This window comes from Capricornis sumatraensis, chromosome 4 (genome assembly GCF_032405125.1).
Source record: "Capricornis sumatraensis isolate serow.1 chromosome 4, serow.2, whole genome shotgun sequence".
NCBI lineage: Eukaryota > Metazoa > Chordata > Mammalia > Artiodactyla > Bovidae > Capricornis > Capricornis sumatraensis.
Genome location: NC_091072.1, coordinates 141,350,769 through 141,368,011, shown reverse-complemented (window position 1 = coordinate 141,368,011; position 17,243 = coordinate 141,350,769). Strand labels below are relative to the sequence as shown.

The 17,243-nt window shown below is 40.9% G+C and overlaps 1 protein-coding gene across 1 annotated transcript in view; it reads right to left on the bottom strand.

Annotated features, from left to right (window-relative positions):
- Positions 1-17,243, bottom strand: part of DUSP16 (dual specificity phosphatase 16) — a 90,116-nt gene that overhangs the window by 5,298 nt on the left and 67,575 nt on the right. The window contains exons 6-7 of the mRNA XM_068970133.1: positions 7,156-7,315; positions 1,952-2,075 (exon numbers count right to left, since the gene is read on the bottom strand). Coding sequence (XP_068826234.1) covers positions 1,952-2,075; positions 7,156-7,315 — 284 coding nt within the window. The remainder of the gene's footprint in view (positions 1-1,951; positions 2,076-7,155; positions 7,316-17,243) is intronic.

Genomic DNA, 17,243 nt, shown 5'->3' with positions numbered 1-17,243 from the left:
CTGTCTGGAGAATGAGATTGGGGACAACCCAGTCAAAAGAATACATTGCAAAATCTGGGCAAGTCTACGGATAGCCACATGCAATCAATGAGGTCAGAATACACCCTCACATCATACATTAAAAAATAAACTCAAAATGGCTTTAAGACTTAAATATAAGACATGACACCATATAACTAAAAGAAAACATAGGCAAAACATTCTCTGACATAAACTGTACTGATGTTTTCTTAAGACCGTCTCCCAAGCTAATAGAAATAAAAACCAAAATAAACAAATGGGACCAATCAATCTTAGGAGCTTTTGCACAGCAAAGGAAACCATAAAACAAAAAGACAATCAAGGAATGAGAGAAAATATTTGCAAATGATGTGACTGACAAGGGCTTAATTTCTAAAATATACAAACAACCCAATCAAAAAATGGGCGGAAGACCTGAATAAATATTTCACCAAAGACGACATACAGATGGCCAACAGGGACATGAAAAAGATGTCTGTCATAGCTAATTAGAGACATGCAACTCAAAACTACAGTGAGATATCACCTCCCACAAATCAGAATGGCCATCACTGAAAAGTCTACAAATAATGCATGTTGGAGAGGTTATGGAGAAAAGGGAACCTTCTTACACTGTTGATGGGAAGGTAAATTGGTGCAGCCACTATGGAAAACAGTACAGAAGTTCCTCAAAAAACTAACAATAGAGTTGCCATATGATCCAGCATCCCACTCTTGGGCATATACTCAGACAAAAGTATAATTTCAAAAAATACATTCACATCAATGTTCATAGCAGCACTATTCACAGTAGTCAAGACGGAAACCTAAATGTTCACCAACAGATGAATGGATAGAGAAGATGTGTGCACACACACACAAACAAATATTACTCAGCCATGAAAAAGAATAAAATAATGCCAGAAGCAGCAACATGGGTGGCCCTCAAGATTATCATACCAAGTGCAGTCAGAAAGAGAAAGGGAAATACCATATGTATCACTTCTACGTGGGATCTAAAACACGAACATATCTACGAAACAGAAACAGACATAAGAACGAACCTGTGACTGCCAAGGGGGAGGAGAGTCGGGGATGGAACAATTGGGAGCTTGGGATTAGCTGGTGCCAACTATTATATATAGGCTGGATAAACAACAAGGTCCTACTATATTCAACATCCTGTGATAAACCATAATGGAAAAGAATATAAAAAAAATATGTGCCTGCATAGCTGAATCACTTTGCCACACAGTAGAAATTACCAACACTGTAAATCAACTATACTTCAATAAATATTTTAAAAAACTGGGCAAGTCTCGATTGTGAATGGAGTTCGACAATTGTTTGGTTTGATACTTACATATACTGGACTTTATCGTCAGTGAAAGCGAGAGAGTCTGAAGCACAGTAGAATTCTATAATGAGTATTCTCTTGGGGCATTTTTTCTCATGTGTAAATTAGAACAAATGATATTTCTCCAACTAGGGAAAGATCTCTGGATTTGCTGGTTCTTAAAAAACTCAGGGCTTCCCAGGTGGCTCAGATGGTAAAGAATCTGCCTGCAGTGCAGGAGACCTAGGTTCAATCCCTGGGTCATGAAGATCCTCTGGAAAAGGGAATGGCAACCCACTCCAGTATTCTTGCCTGGAGAAGCCCATGGGCAGAGGACCCTGGCGGCCTAGAGTCCATGAGGTCGCAAAGAGTTGGGCATGACTGAGCATCTTTCACTTTTTTCAAACTTAATAAAGCAGCTGAGAATGCACTTCACACATGGGAGGGCAGAATTAGTGCTAAATTATAAAAATACATTTTTTCCCAATCTTTAAACATTTAAAAATCAAGTCACCTGTAGAGTGTTAACTAAAATAATCCTGGTCACCCATTCTCATATCTCATGACTCAGGTCAAAGGAGAAGCCACTGGCACAGGGTGTGTTCCTGCCCTCACCTGTAAGCTTCATCCAAGGACATATCCATCCTCTTCATAATGTAGGCGATGGCGATGGTGGCGGAACGGGAGATCCCCGCCAAGCAGTGCACGAGGACACATCCATTGGAGGCTTTTGCTTTCTCTGGAGGAGTCAAATTCAGAAAAGTTCACTAACAACTTTGTTCAGCAGTGAAACGGTGTTTCCATTTACTCACACAATGTCCTTCACCTGCCGATGCAAAGTAAAGCCCCTCTTCTTGATACTGACCTCTTTTTCCTTTCAATACTCTTTTAAGGAGGTAGGGGAACACGATTTCCCCACCATTTTCATAGAGAACAGAGAAAGTCCCCACATGTGTTAATAAGCAATTTGTCCCTAATCCAGGTTGCTTCTCATTCAATACATTTCACTGCACTTTTTACATTATGTATTACTTTAATTACTCTGAGTATAAATCATACACTGTGATCACATGATTCTACTTGCTTGGCATAGAAAACTTCAGAAATACAGAATAGTATAAAAGAAAATAACATCCAAAATCCTAAGATTTTAGCTAATATTTTGTTTACCCATGTTGTCTGACCCTTCAGCTTTTTGCTAAGAGCTTCTTCCAGTTTTGAGGAATCAATTGACATATAACGTTGTATTTTAGGTGTATGACATAATGATTTAAACATATGAGATTAAATTTTAAAAGCACTTTTTCATTTTAAACATATGTGATACACATTACTGTGTAAAAAGCAGGGTGGTGGGGAGGGGAGAGACCTAGTCACAGTGAGACTACATCACAATGTAAAAAGATGCCACATCAAGAACTTCAAACGCCAGCTCAGAACCCATCTTCCTCATAGAAAAATAGTTTCCCCATTTTTCTCCAGGAGACTTTGCTACAACATAAAGTGGCTCCTGAACTTTATTTGCTGAACTCAAGGGAGAAACCATGTGTGCACCATGAATCAGCTTTAGTAGGTCACTTTAATGAGGACCAAGGGAACTTTGACTTCTTCCCTGAGATCATACTGTCACACTGCGTCATGCTAATTGCCCATAACATGGTAGGACTCTGTTAGAACCAAGAACCAAGTAAATTCAATCACACAGTCCTGCCACCTCTCACTGTAGATGAGCTTTAAAAGCTTTCTCGTGGGTAAAGATCAAGTTACCCCAGAGCCTGGAAGCAGCCACCATTTCAGTCGGTACTATGACTGCCTCAGTTCTGAACAGTTTTCTTGTGTGCTTACCTGCTGCCATCAACTTCTCTTTTCATCCTGTTCTCACTGATTATCAAAAGTTTATCAAGCCTTATGTTAATATTCTTGTAATTAACAGGTATCCCAGAGACTCTGCTCTGGCAGTTGAATAATACAAGGCAACTCCAGTCTCACCACCTCTGTTATACATATTACAAACAGCTAACGTACATGATGCATTATTTGTTATGTACAGAACACTGAAGGGCTTTGAGGGAGTACAGGAACAATCAAGCAGCTCCCCTTTAAAGAGCGAAATCAAACACAATAAAACAATAACAAAGGGATGCAAGACAACACTGAAACAAAGAAATAAGGACACGCTAGACAACATAATGGTATATAAACTCATGTCCACAAAGTCCACAACTTCCTGGGCCTCCACAGCTCTCTTCCTCCTCTTTACCAGGCAGTATTTAGCCTAGACTGGTCTTAGTACTTCCTTTTTCACTTTGGCTACTGAGAAGCTCGAAGCCAATGTTTTCACTCAATTTCAATAAGGAACTGTGATTTGGATTTTACTGCACCTTTGCCAGCCACGTATTACTTGGTTCTTGATCTTCCATCCCATTTTAATGGTAATAGAGGTGAATGTGTGTTACCTTCTGATCCAAACCTCTTCCTGTAAGCTGCTTCAAATTCTTACCGGAAATAGGCTGGCTTGAAATATTTTTAGTATTTTTTTAATGTGGACAGTATTCTCTGATTTTTAATAATTATCTCAGAACTAGACTCGAAGGGCCGAGAAGGGTTTTGCTTCTAACACTCTCTCAAAGTCCTGAACACTGAGCACACAGTATACACCCTGTGTACACAGGCTGGCTGGCCGATACATATTTTAAAAGGTAATCTTTATAAAAACATTGAAAAAGGCCAGAAGGAAATAAAGCGATGATGGTGACAGATGCGTTAGGATGTTGAGGGTATAGGTTTCCTTTTCTCTGTTTTTCAGATTTTCTGTGTGGTATTTATACTGCTCTTACAATTACAACTGTTTGGATGGTGTATTTTAAAAATCTAATTAAAAAGTGATTATACTGAAGTGGAGCTCATTAGAATACATTGCTTGCCAGAACTGTGTGCTAAGCTGAGTCTTAAGGCAAAGGAAGGAATGCCCATAGACCTGGAGGAGAGAAGGGAAACATTCAACAAAGAGCCACAGTGGGGCTGGACCACTGCTCAGAAAAGAGGCCTGCCTGGTGCGTGCTGGGTGGGAAGGGACTGGAAAGGAGGTTCAAAGGTGGGGAGCAGCCACTGGAGAGTCTAGGAAACTCGGGCGAAGGACCCGAGACACTTAAGTAGCCTCTGCAGGTGCTGAATAGGGGCAATAAGAAGGCACGGATGGGGAAAACTGGGAAAAGCAGGTTGCCACTACAACAATCCAAGGATAAGAAAAAGATATATTTCAATTTTGCCTATTTTTTTTTTAATCAATTCTAGGTTAAAAAAGAGGAGGTGGGGGAAGTTCAAGAGGGAGGGGACCTATATATATACCTATGTCTGATTCATGTTGATATCTGGCAGAAACCTACACAGTTCTGTAAAGGAATTATCCAATTGAAAAATGAATTAATTTTAAAAAAGATAGCAAATGAAATGGACGAAGGGGAGAAGTTACAAAGGTGAAAATGGAGGAAGTAATAACTGAGGTGACAGAGGGCACCTCTAAGGAAAAAAAAAAAGGCTTCTCAGATAATTTTTTAGTTCAGCTACTATTTAAGACCCAGTTACAAGTCGGGCACTGTGCAAAGTGTTTATATGTATTATCTATTTTAATCCATATAATATCCTTATAAGGTATATACAGATATACAATATACCTTATAAGGTAAATACATTGTCTTCAGTCATCAGATCAGCAGACTAAGGAACAGAGAATTTTCAGTAACTCACCCAGAATTACTTAACTGATAACCAAGGGAGGCAGGATTCAAATACAGTCTGGCTCCAAAGTATATCCTCTTAATTACCTCCCTGTATTGCTTACAAAAGCCCTGAGTTTGCTGTGGGTGAAGTGGGGCAGGAGTCTGTACCAACAGCCAGCTGGGCTGGGGGCCTGGTCAGGGTCCCAAGCACAGACAGGCAATTGCGCTCACCTCTGCCTCCCTCTCCTAAAAGCAAAGGCAACACTCAAACCTGAGCCTTTCCAACAAACCCAGGAACTTAACTGAAATTTAATCTGAATAATAAAAAGTACGAGCCTGTAAGTTAGTAAGTCCTAGTACGAGGGTACATCTTTATATTCTCTGCCATGACTAACCAAGGCTTTAAATGGCCTGGAGGAGATGAACACCTCTAGTGAACACAGGCTGAATTCCACAGTGGGCTGGAGGTATTGCCCTGGATGGTCTGGGTCTGGGCGGGAAAAGGGTGGTGAGCCTAACAGTAAATAGGGCCAAGCAAGTGAACTACTGGTAAGTAAAAATATCTTCAGATATACAATTACAATATATATTTGGGTATGTATCTCACCAACTTGGAACATGGTAAAGTTCCTTTTGTATGAATTAAAAGTGGCCAATAGCTCCCATGAAGTCGAAGAAAAGTAAGCTGGAAGCAAAGTCCTCTCTTTGTTACCTGCCCTCCTAAAGCTTAGACACTGTCATGACTTAACAGAATCAGGTTTTCTTCTGAATTTAGACTCTGAAACCGTACTTTTAGCTGAAATCAGAGCCAGTTATCTCTGGATCAATGTGACGTTTAATGGGAACATTAACTATAATCGTCGTCTTTCAAAGAGGCAAACACTGAATGATATGCTGAATACTTCCTAGAAGTAGAATGGTGGGAAAAATTAATTATGGGAGTTTTGTTTGTGATGATTTTCATGCAAATTATCTAAGCCATTTACCTTCTGGTGTTTCACAGGATGCATGCCTATTAAAGAGGAGAAGTCTTGGCAATCCGAAGTCTTGACAAAAGGGGGATCTGTTTCAGAATTACCCAAAGTTCCAAAAGCACTGTTTAGAAAATTCCTCTCACAGATGAAAGGATAGAGTGAGGGGCTTCATTTACACAGTTACATTGTTTAAAAGGAATCAGTTCTTTAAAAAAAAAAAAAAAAACTTTCAGTAACCAATTCAAGAGTATATTTAATTATGGATGAGGATGCTCCAGCTCACGACTGGGGGGAAAACCAAGGAAAACTCCTCACATGGACATCAAGAGTCACACCTCATCGTGCTGCCCAGGAGCAAGGAACCCATCTCGTTGCTTTAGCCATTTTCCACCAAAACCACATTTCAAGTAAACGTCACTGATTTCCTACCAGCAGACCTGATTTCAAGGCACCAAAAATGTCATAGCAGTGCCAGAAGCTGGGAGTTGGGGAGGCTCCAGGGCTGACGGGCCCAGTGAGCAGAACAAAGTACCATCCAGACCAGACCCTGTCACAGTCATCGCCAAGGAACGATCACACGAATGTGAGTGTGTGTGTTGGAATTTCATTAGACCCAGTACTATTAATACTTGAAATTGCTGGCACACAGACGGAGGCTTAGGAATCTTGTGACATAAAAACTTTAAATGTAATGGGATTAGTTTCCACAGGACTTGGCTGTTCTCTGGGGAAAGCACAGCAGCAAGGCAGAAACAGGTTAAGGAATGCCACCAGAGTTTCCAAAAGTCTTTTATAGGATCTGATGAAGTGGGTGGCAAGTTTAATCCCAAAAAAGTTTAACCCATTTTCAAACACTCGCAAATCTGTAATCCCAGATCCCATCAGGCTTAACCCTGGGAATGTTTGAGTTAGCTAAGCTGTCACAAGGCCAGTCCCTCAGGGACACACGGCGCATACACGTCACCTGGCCCCTGAATGAGATAAGCAGCATCATGCTTGTTTTCAGACTTTCGAAAAATCTGGGAAGTAGGTTCTTTTTCTCTAATGAGAGAAAAGGGGAGGAAGGGGTATACTCATACATGAGACTATAACCCAAAGGATTTGTAATATGACTTGAGCTACTTACCAATAAAATCCACTGATTTGTCTAACCACGGCAAAATTTTCTCACAAAAGCTATCATTCACAGGCACTCGCAGGAAATGAGATTCGGGGATAAAGTCAGGCTTGGGGCAGGTGTTGCTGGCATTTAACACATAACCAATCCCATTCTGTTGCATCAGCTCCTAAGGAAGGAAAGAACAGTTAAAGTGACATAATGTAATAGCATGATCATTTTTAAAGAGAAAAACTTAACACAATGATTAAAATGACTAGTTTCCTTGAAGCGATCAGATTTCATTCAGTCAGTAAAATCCAAAACCTAGCACAATGACACGTGAAGACAAGTTTAAAGCAGAATTTTTAAAAACTGAAGTACAGTTAATTTATAATGTTGTGTTAGTTTCAAGTGTACAGCAAAGGGATTCAGTTATACATATTACATATTCTTTTTTTTATAGTTTATTACAGAATACTGAATTTAGTTCCCTGTGCTATACAGCAGGTCCTTGTTGTTTATCTATTTTACATACTTACATGTTGATCCCCAATTCCGAATTTATCCTCTCCCTCCCAGCTTTCACCTCTGGGAACCAAAAGTTTGTTTTCTTCATCTGTGAGTCTGTTTCTGTTTTGCATATAGGTTCATCTGGATCATTTTTCTTAAGATTCTACATATAAGTGATATCAGATGATACGTCTTTCTCTGACTTCATTTAGTATGATAATGCCTAGGTCCATCCATATTGCTGAAAATAGCATTATTTCATTCTTTTTATGGTTGAGCAGTATTCCATTGTGTGTACGTATATGTATATGTATATACATACATAAGCATTATAGATATATACATCACATCTTTATCCACTCATCTGTTGAAGGGCACTTGGGTTGCTTCCATGTTTTGGCTATTGTCAATAATGCTACAGTGAATATTAGGGTGAATGTATCTTTTCTATTTATAGTTTTCTTCAGATATATGCCCAGGAGTGGGACTGCAGGATCATATGGTTAGCTTTTTTAAGGAACTGCAATACTGTTCTCCATACTGGCTATAACAATTTACCTTCTCAGCAACAGTGTTAAGAGAGTTCTCTTTTCTCCACACCCTCTCCAGCAGGTATTATTTGTAGACTCTTTAATGATGTCCATCCTGACTGGTGTGAGGTGATACCTTGTTGTTTTGATTTGCATTTCTCTAATGATTAGCAATATGAACATCTCTCCATATACCTGCTGGCCATCTGTAAATCTTTAGAGAAATGTCTGCCTAGGTCTTACAGCCAGTTTTTTATTGGGTGGTTTTTTTGATATTAAGCTATATGAGCTGTTTGTATATTTTAGAAATTAATTCCCTGTCGGTAGCATCATTTGCAAATATTTTCTCCAGTCTATAGGTTGTCTTTTCATTTTGTTTATGGTTTCCTTTGCTGTGCAGAAGCTTTTAAAAGTTTAATTAAGTCCCGTTTGTTCGTTTTTATTTTCCATTACTCCAGAAGACGGTTCCAAAAAAGTATTGGTGCAATTTATGTCTAAGTGTGTTCTGCCTATGTTTTCCTCTAGGATTTTTATGGTTTTCAGTCTTAAATTTAGTTCTTTAACCCATTTTGAGTTATTTTTGTATACGGTGTTAGAAAACATTCTGATTTCATTCTTTTACATGAAGCTGTCTAGTTTTCCCAGCACCATTTCCTGAAGAGACTGTCTTTCCTACATTATATATTCTTGCCTCCTTGGTCATAGATTGACCATAAGTGTGTGGGTTTATTTCTGGGCTTTCTACCCCATTCCATTGATGTTTTTGTGCCCTACTGTTTTGATTACTGTAAATTTGTAGTATAGTCTGAAGTAAGGGTGTACGATTCCTCCAACTTCATTCTTCTTTCACAAGATTGTCTTGGTTATTCTGGGTCTTCTGTGTCTCTATACAAATTTAATTTTTTTTGTCCAAGTTCTGTGAAAAATGCCATTGGTAATTTGACAGGAATTGCACTGCATCTATAGATTGCCTTGGGTAGTATACTCATTTTAACGATACTGATTCTTCCAATCCAAGAACATGGTATATCTTTCCATTTTTGCTGTGTGATTTCTTTCATCAGCATCTTACAGTTTTCAGAATACAGGTCTTTTCCCTCCTTAGGTAGGTTTATTCCTGGGTCTTTTATTCTTTTTAATGCAATGGTTAGTGGTACTATTTTCTTAATTTCTCTTTCTGATACTCTGTTGTTAAGAGTATAGAAATGCAACCTATGTCTGTATATTAACTTTGTATCCAGCAACTTTACTGAATTCATTGATGAGCTCTAGTAGTTTTCTAGTAGCATCTTTAGGCTTTTCTATCTATAGCATCATGTCATCTGCAAACAATGACAGATTTACTTATTTTCCTATTTGAATTCCTTTTATTTTTCTTCTTTGATTTCTGTGGCTAGGACTTCCAAAACTATGTTGAATAAAAATGGCAAGACTAGGCATTCTTGTCTTCTTCCTGATCTTCGAGGACATGCTTTCAGCCTTTCACTGTTGACTATAATGTTAGGTGGGGGAGTTGTCATATATGGCCTTTATTATGCTGAGGTATGGTCTCTCTATGCCCACTTTCAACAACCCCCCCTTTTTTTGGTTGTGCTGTGGCATGTGGGGGGTGGATCCCACATTTCTTGACCAGGGATCAAACCTGTGCCCCCCTGAAATGGAACTGCAGAGTCCTAACCACTGGACTGCTAGGGAATTTGCTTCATTTTTCAACTTTTTTGTATGCCTACTTTCAGAAGAGTTTTTTTTTTTACCCATAAATTGATGCTGAATTTTATCAAAAGCTTTTTCTATATATGAGACACTCATGTGATTTTTATTCTTCAGTTGGTGAATGTGGTAGATATGATATCTGCAGATACTGAAAAATCTTTGCATCCTTGGGATAAATCCCACTTGATCATGGTGTCTGAACCTTTTAATATATTGCTGGAGTTGGTCTGCTAGTATTTTGTTGAGGATTTTTGCATCCATGTTCATCAGTGATAATTGACACAAAAACTGTTAAGTTTTTGCGTGTGATATCTTTGTCTGGTTTCGGTATCAGGGTGATGGTGGCGGACACATAGAATGAGTTCAGAAGTCTTCCTTCCTCTGCAGTTTCTGAAATAGTTTCAGGATAGGTGTTAACTCTTCTCCAAATGTTTGTTAGAATTCACCTATACAGTTACCTGGTCCCACCCTTTTGTTTGTTGGGAGTTTTTACTGATTCAGTTTTTAGTACTGGTAATTGATTTGTTTATATTTTCTGTTTCTTTCCAGTTCAGTCTTGGGAGATTGCACCTTTCTAAGAATTGGTCCATTTCTTGCAGGTTGCCCACTTCGTTGGCATCCAGTTGCTCACACTAGTCTCTTATGATCTTCTTATTTCTGTGGCATCAGTTGTACCTTCTCCTTTGTCACTTCTGATTTTATTCGTTTGAACTCACTTCCTTTTTTTCTTGATGAGTCTAGCTAAAGGTTTATCAATTTTGTTTATCTTTTCAAAGAACCAGCTTTCATTCATCTTTTCTATTGTTTTTTTAGCCTGTACTTCATTTATTGGGCTTCCTGTGTGGCTCAGCCGGTAAAGAATCTGCTGCAATACAGGAGACCTGGGTTTGATCCCTGGGTTAGGAAGATCCCCTGGAGAAGGGAAAGGCTACCCACTCCAATATTCTGACTTAGAAAATTCCGTGGACTGTATAGCCCATAAGGTCACAAAGAGTCGGACACGACTGATCGACTTTCACTTTCATTTATTTCCTCTCTGATCCTTATGATTTATTTCCTTCTACTAACTTTGGGTTTTGTTTGTTCTGCTTTCTCTAGGCATAAGGTTGCTATCTGAGACTTTCTGTTTCCTATAAGCTTGCATCACTATGCATTTCTCTCTTAAAGCTGCTTTTGTTATATTCCGTAGGTTTTGGATCGCTGCTTTCATTTTCACTTATCTCTGGGTTCTTATTACTTTTCTCTGACTTCTTCAATGATCCATTGGTTGTTTAGTAGCATATTGTTTAGACTCCACGTTTGTTTTTTGTAGCTTTTTCTTGTAGTTGATTTCTAATCTTATAGCATTATGGTTGGAAAAGATGTTTGATATGACTTAAGTTTCTTTACATTTATCAAGACTTTTTTTTAAATCAAGGCTTTAAAGCAGAACTTTTTGAGGGCATAAAAGGCTATTTAAAAAAATCACACATCACTAATACGGTCAACTCTATTATCTTCGTTACTAGATAAGTGGAACAAAGAATACAAAATGAAACCATGACAGTTTACTGACTTCCCCCTCTTTGGCATCTATGTAAATTTATTATGACCATGTTAGATGTAATCCCCAAAATGCATGAATAAGTGCATTGATTTACAAGATTTGGAAGTATACTAGAATACTTTTGTTTGTTTTGTACTGACTTCAGAACATATGCACACACAATGAGAACATTTTCTCCCCAAACTGAACATGGTGGCTGTTCTCTAAGACACAGTCCTGGGCCATCTCTTGGCTCTAAATGCTCTCTCTGAAGGCTGACTATTTCCATGTCTCTACATGCTGATGACTCTTAAATAAATACACATATACACACACACACTTTAATTTTTGATCCATATTTCCAGCTGCTTCCTAGATATCTCTATTCGGATGTCCTTCAAAACTTTCAGACTCAGAAACAGCACATTCTCTTTCTCCCTTCTCTGTTTCAAATTCTTGTTTCCTCTCTGTAATCCAAAATTGGGTTTTGGTAATAATATCCACCCAGACACTTGAGCTAAAAAATGGGATCCTTTCATCCCGTTTCTCTTCCTCACCACTCCCCTCCAAATGGTGTCAAACCCTTGCAGCATCAACCCCTCACATCACCCCTTCTCTCTATTCCCAGTCGCTGCTCAGCCAGCAGCCCACACCACGAGAGCAGAAAAGCCGCCACGGATCTCTTAAATTTGCAGTGTTCTCTCCAAACCTGAACTGAACAACAGCTACAGTATCCTTTCTTGTAATCAAACAGGGGCTATGTTTTATGCACACTTATCTTATCCGCCACGGATCTCTTAAATTTGCAGTGTTCTCCTCTCCAAACCTGAACTGAACAACAGCTACAGTATCCTTTCTTGTAACCAAACAGGGACTATGTTTTATGCACACTTATCTTCACCATATCTCACTGCCCGCTCCTGTCCCATACAACCTTCGAATACCCAACATAACATGTGCACCCAGCCTTCCTCAATGTTGTTCACACCAGTTCTGAGCAGGCCCTGTTCTTCCTGATGACTGCCACTTTTGTGGTTTAACCTTCCTATGAACCCTTCTACTGGTGCATAATTAACCGTTCCGTTCTCTGCTTGCCCAAAGGACTTTGGACATGCTATTAGTAAAATACAGAGCATACTGTGTTATCAGTAGCAGATAATTCTTGTCTATCCTATTAGGTACTGAGATCTTGGAGTAAATCTTGCTTGTTTTTCTACCTTTAGCACCAGGTACGTAGTTGTGGTCGGTATGTGTTTGTTCAACTACCATCCCTGTCTGCCATCTTCCAGTCAAGCCTACAGGACCCGCTTCATTTAGTCGTCCACTGCTGCCTCTCAGGAAACGTCTCCAGCCTGAAGTCATTCTCTTCTCAGCAACCGTGTCACTTCTTTTCTAGGAATGCGACCTCCTCTGCAGATCTTTTTGTTAGATCATTTTCAGCCATGGTCTTGAATTTGGTGGTTTTCTTCCTATTTTAGCCTCCTGCCAACTCCCTAATCCCTCCATTTACCACATTTGGCACAACGAATATATTCTGTTTTACATAAAAGGCAGACTGAGCAAATCCAGATCAGGTATGAAGCCCTCTCAACTGGGGGCTTCAAGAAGTAGTTTTTGGAGCTAATTGAGCTCAAAGTGATTGACCCTCATCTTCTGAAGGACTCAGGGGCTCCCGCGGGGCTAAGAGTCAGGCTGTGACGATCTCAGTGTTTACTATGGCGACATCTGCACATGAGTGAAGGCTTTCTACCACCATCTGATCACCACAGTGTTCCCGACCAAGGAGCTGGAGATAAAAGCCTTTTGGGCCTTTCTCACCACTGCTCCTTAAAGAAAGGAACCTTTTAAAATATCCTCCTCCTTTCTGTCAACAGTACTACAAAGCTTTATTAAATGAAAAGTAGTCCAACAGTAAAGACACAGGCGTTTCTGAGGAGAGAGGCTGACATAGGTAATGTCACCCACTCTATACAATCACAAAACCACAGGCAGTGCTCAACGAGGACAACACTGAGCTGTAACGAGTCCTAGCGAGCGTCACGTATGATTTCCCCACAGAAAGATGGGAACCACGCACACTTCTGACAAGCAGCCACAGGACTTCCCTTGTGGTTCAGCTGGTAAAGAATCCACCTGCAATGCGGGTTCAATCCCTGGGTTGGGAAGATCTCCTGGAGAAGGGAAAGGCTACCCATTCCAGTATTCTGGCCTGGAGAATTCCACGGACTGTATAGTCCATGGGGTCGCAACAAGTCAGACATGACTGAACAACTTTCACACTCTATAGAAATAATCACTTAACCTAAATTAAAAAAAAAAAATCTGTAGGGCACCTTTGTTATAGGCCTACTAACAATATACTATTAGGGAGCATGGTACATATATAACAACATCCAACATGTTGAATGCCTACTATGTACCTGGTACTGTGCTAAACTTTGTTATTTTTTTGATTGACTTATTTTTGGCTGCCCTGGGTCTTTGTTGCTGCACAGGCTTTCTCCAGCTGCAGTGAGCAGGGGCTACTCTTCCGTGCCGTGTGCGGGCTTCTCACTGCAGCGGCTTCTCTTGTTGCAAAGCCAGGCTCTAGGCACATGGGCTTCAGCAGGTGCGGCTTGTGGGCCTAGGGCACTGGCTCAGGAGCTGTGGAGCACGGGCTCAGCTGCTCCACGGCATGTGGGATATTCCTGGACGGGGGATCGAATCTGGGTTCCCTGCATTGGCGGGCAGATTCCTCACCATTAGACCACCAGGAAAGCCCCTGTGCTAAACTTTCAAATGGATCATCTCACAGAATCCTCACGACCACCCTTTGACATGGGTACTATCATTATCCTCATTTTAAAAATGAAGACACTACGACTTAGCAAGTTTACATGTTTCCAAAGTTACACAGCTACCAAGTAGTCCAGTGTCAAAAGTCAAATCCAATTATATTCATCTCTAGAATATGTCTTCTTTATTGCTGCACTCCACTGAAGTTCTTTTGAGAGCAAATCAGATGGACTAATGCTGACTCTAAAGCTTCAATACTTTGACCAGCTGATATGAAGAGCTGACTCATTAGAAAAGACCCGAATGCTGGGAAAGATTGAAGGCAGGAGGAGAAGGGGACGACAGAGAATGAGATAGTTGGATCGCATCACCGATTCAATGGATGTGAGTTTGAGCAAGCTACAGGAGATGGTGAAGGACAGGAAAGCCTGGCGTGCTGCAGTCCATGGGGTCACAAAGAGTCAGACACAACTGAGCGACTCAACAACAAAGATGGAGCAATAAAGCAAGGTAACTAGCCTACACACAGATTTTTATTGTTTAACCAAGTGAAGTAGTATAGCTTCATCCTTTTTTACCCTTTTAAACTCTAACCAGTTAGAAAGTACAGGAACACCCATCTGGGCATGGTTCTCTCTGAACAGACTCTTGGAGTAACGCAGGACACTAGAAAGCTATTGAAGGAGACTCATCAGTTGCACTTTGCCTCTTTTTTCCCAACTGTTGCCTCGGTTGCAGCCACGGGCATCACAGCATGGCCCTGCTGCCGGCATGCACGTCTCCCGGCCTCAGGCAGGCTGCTGCCGGGTGCCCAATGGCCATGGCTGAAACGTGAAAAGGGGGCAGTTCAGACCTCATGGAGGAAACAGTCATCCAAGCCCACAATAGTTTATACTCAACAATATTCTCCATGTATAAGACAGTATGCCATAAAAGATGCATGTAAGCAGTAGCTTTATTTATAACTGACATAAGGGAGACACGCTTCCCTGGTGGCTCAGACAGTAAAGAATCTGCCTGCAATGCAGGAGACCCAGGTTCAATTCCTGGGTCAGGAAGATCCCCTGGAGAAGGGACAGGCTACCCACTCCAGTATTCCTGCTTGGAGAATTCCATGGATAGAGGAGCCTGGTGGACTACAGTCCACGGGGTCACAAAGAGTCAGACACGACTGAGTGACTAACACTTTCTAAGGGCAAAGGGGACATTATTGTGTTGAAATGGAGTGATAACAACTTACATGCAAAATGAAATGAGAAAAAAAAGTGGCAGTTACTACATCAGTAAAACTGAATTAAAGGAGGAAATCACTAAAGATGTTACATATATACATAAAACATTTTAATGCAAATACATGTACATTAATGCACTAACTTCTGATGCAGGACCTTGGTGTTTTGGGTTTGTTTTTGTTTTTTCAACAGCTTAGCTGACTGGAGTTCTTTAGAAAATTACAACCAAATGCATCTACCACTTATAGTTTCCATTCTTTAAAGAGCAAGAACTAGTAAACTAATAAATCAGGACAGAATATTCTAGATTTACAGCTGCCTTTCCCCATCTCTTCAGACAGAAAAAATACATAGAGCAATTTGTTTCTCCTGAATCTTTTGAAAACATTTAGCTCAGAGCATAGACAAATAGTTCTTTTTCCCCATTCATATTTCATTCATCTATGTGATACTTTCATGAATGTACATTATTATAATAACAAGTACACTGGCCTAAACAGTCTGAGAACAAACACAATTGCCTCCTGGTGAGCAGACTATTCAAATGGGGCAAGTAGCCCTGTGACAGCCCAGAGCCCACTGTGGCCGGGAGGGGGGCTTCCACCTGTCTCCACCTGGGCAGCCAAGCGGAGGGTCAGCAGCTGCTGTTAGCTGAGGAGTGACATGACTGTTCTGATCCCTTCTCTGCTGATTGTATTTATGGCCAGGCATGTAAGTGCTCAAGAGTGCGTCTTATGTCACAGTTCCTGAGAGCAGAACTGGGATGGAACCGCAAGTGTGAAGAGTGTGTACATATTACGGACTAATGATTATTTTTACTCACAGATGAATGTGACTTCCTAAAGGGACAACAGGGGATGAGAGGGTTGGATGGCATCATCAACTCGATGGACATGAGTTTGATCAAGCTCCAGGAGTTGGTGAGGGACAGGGAAGCCGGGCATGCTGCAGTCCACGAGTCGCAAAGAATCAGACACAACTGAGTGACTGAACTGAACTGATGAGGAATTCATGTCACTCACTCAGTTTTGTTTCCATGTGTTGTGGAAAGCATACACAACGCAACAGTCCTTTGTCCCCTAGTTAAACATAGGCTTCCAGAGAGCAGTCATCTTACTCTGTTTAATATTTAGCTCAACTCTGTGCTCAGTTAGCTAATACATGTTTCCTACGGATAACGTAATCTGTCTTCTCTGGCCTTTCAGATACCCTTCTGACACCCTGGCCTCTGAGTTCTCTGAGCACCTCACCTTGACCACTCCCTCCCCGGGGCCTGGTCTGGTCTCTGCTGTTACTAATAACCACAACCACACACAACCCACTGCAGGACTGTGCCTCCTTCCCACCAGCTTTCCTCTACCACCGTGGCTGGAGTCCCTCAGTCCCCTCAGGACCTACAATCTGTTGCTCCTACCGTCTCTCCTCTGTCCTTCCATCTTATAACGTCTATCCTTCCTTCTGGGCCCAACTTAAATTCTATGATCAGGCATGACACAGTTGACTCTTGAACAACTCAGGTTTGAACTGCACAGGCCCATTTACGTGTGGATATTTTTCAACAGTAAGTACTACAGTATTGGGCTCCCTAGGTGGCTCAGCGGTAAAGAACCCACCTGCCAATGCAAGAGACCTAAGAGACATGGGTTCGATCCTGGGTGGGGAAGATCCCCTGGAGGAGGGCATCTCCACTCCAGTATTCTTGCCTGGAGAATCCCATGGACAGAGAAGCCTGGTGGGCTACAGCCCATGGGGGTACAAAGAGTCAGACATGACTGAAGTGACTTAGCATGCACGCAAGCACTGCAGTATTAGAGAATCTGCTGGTGCTGA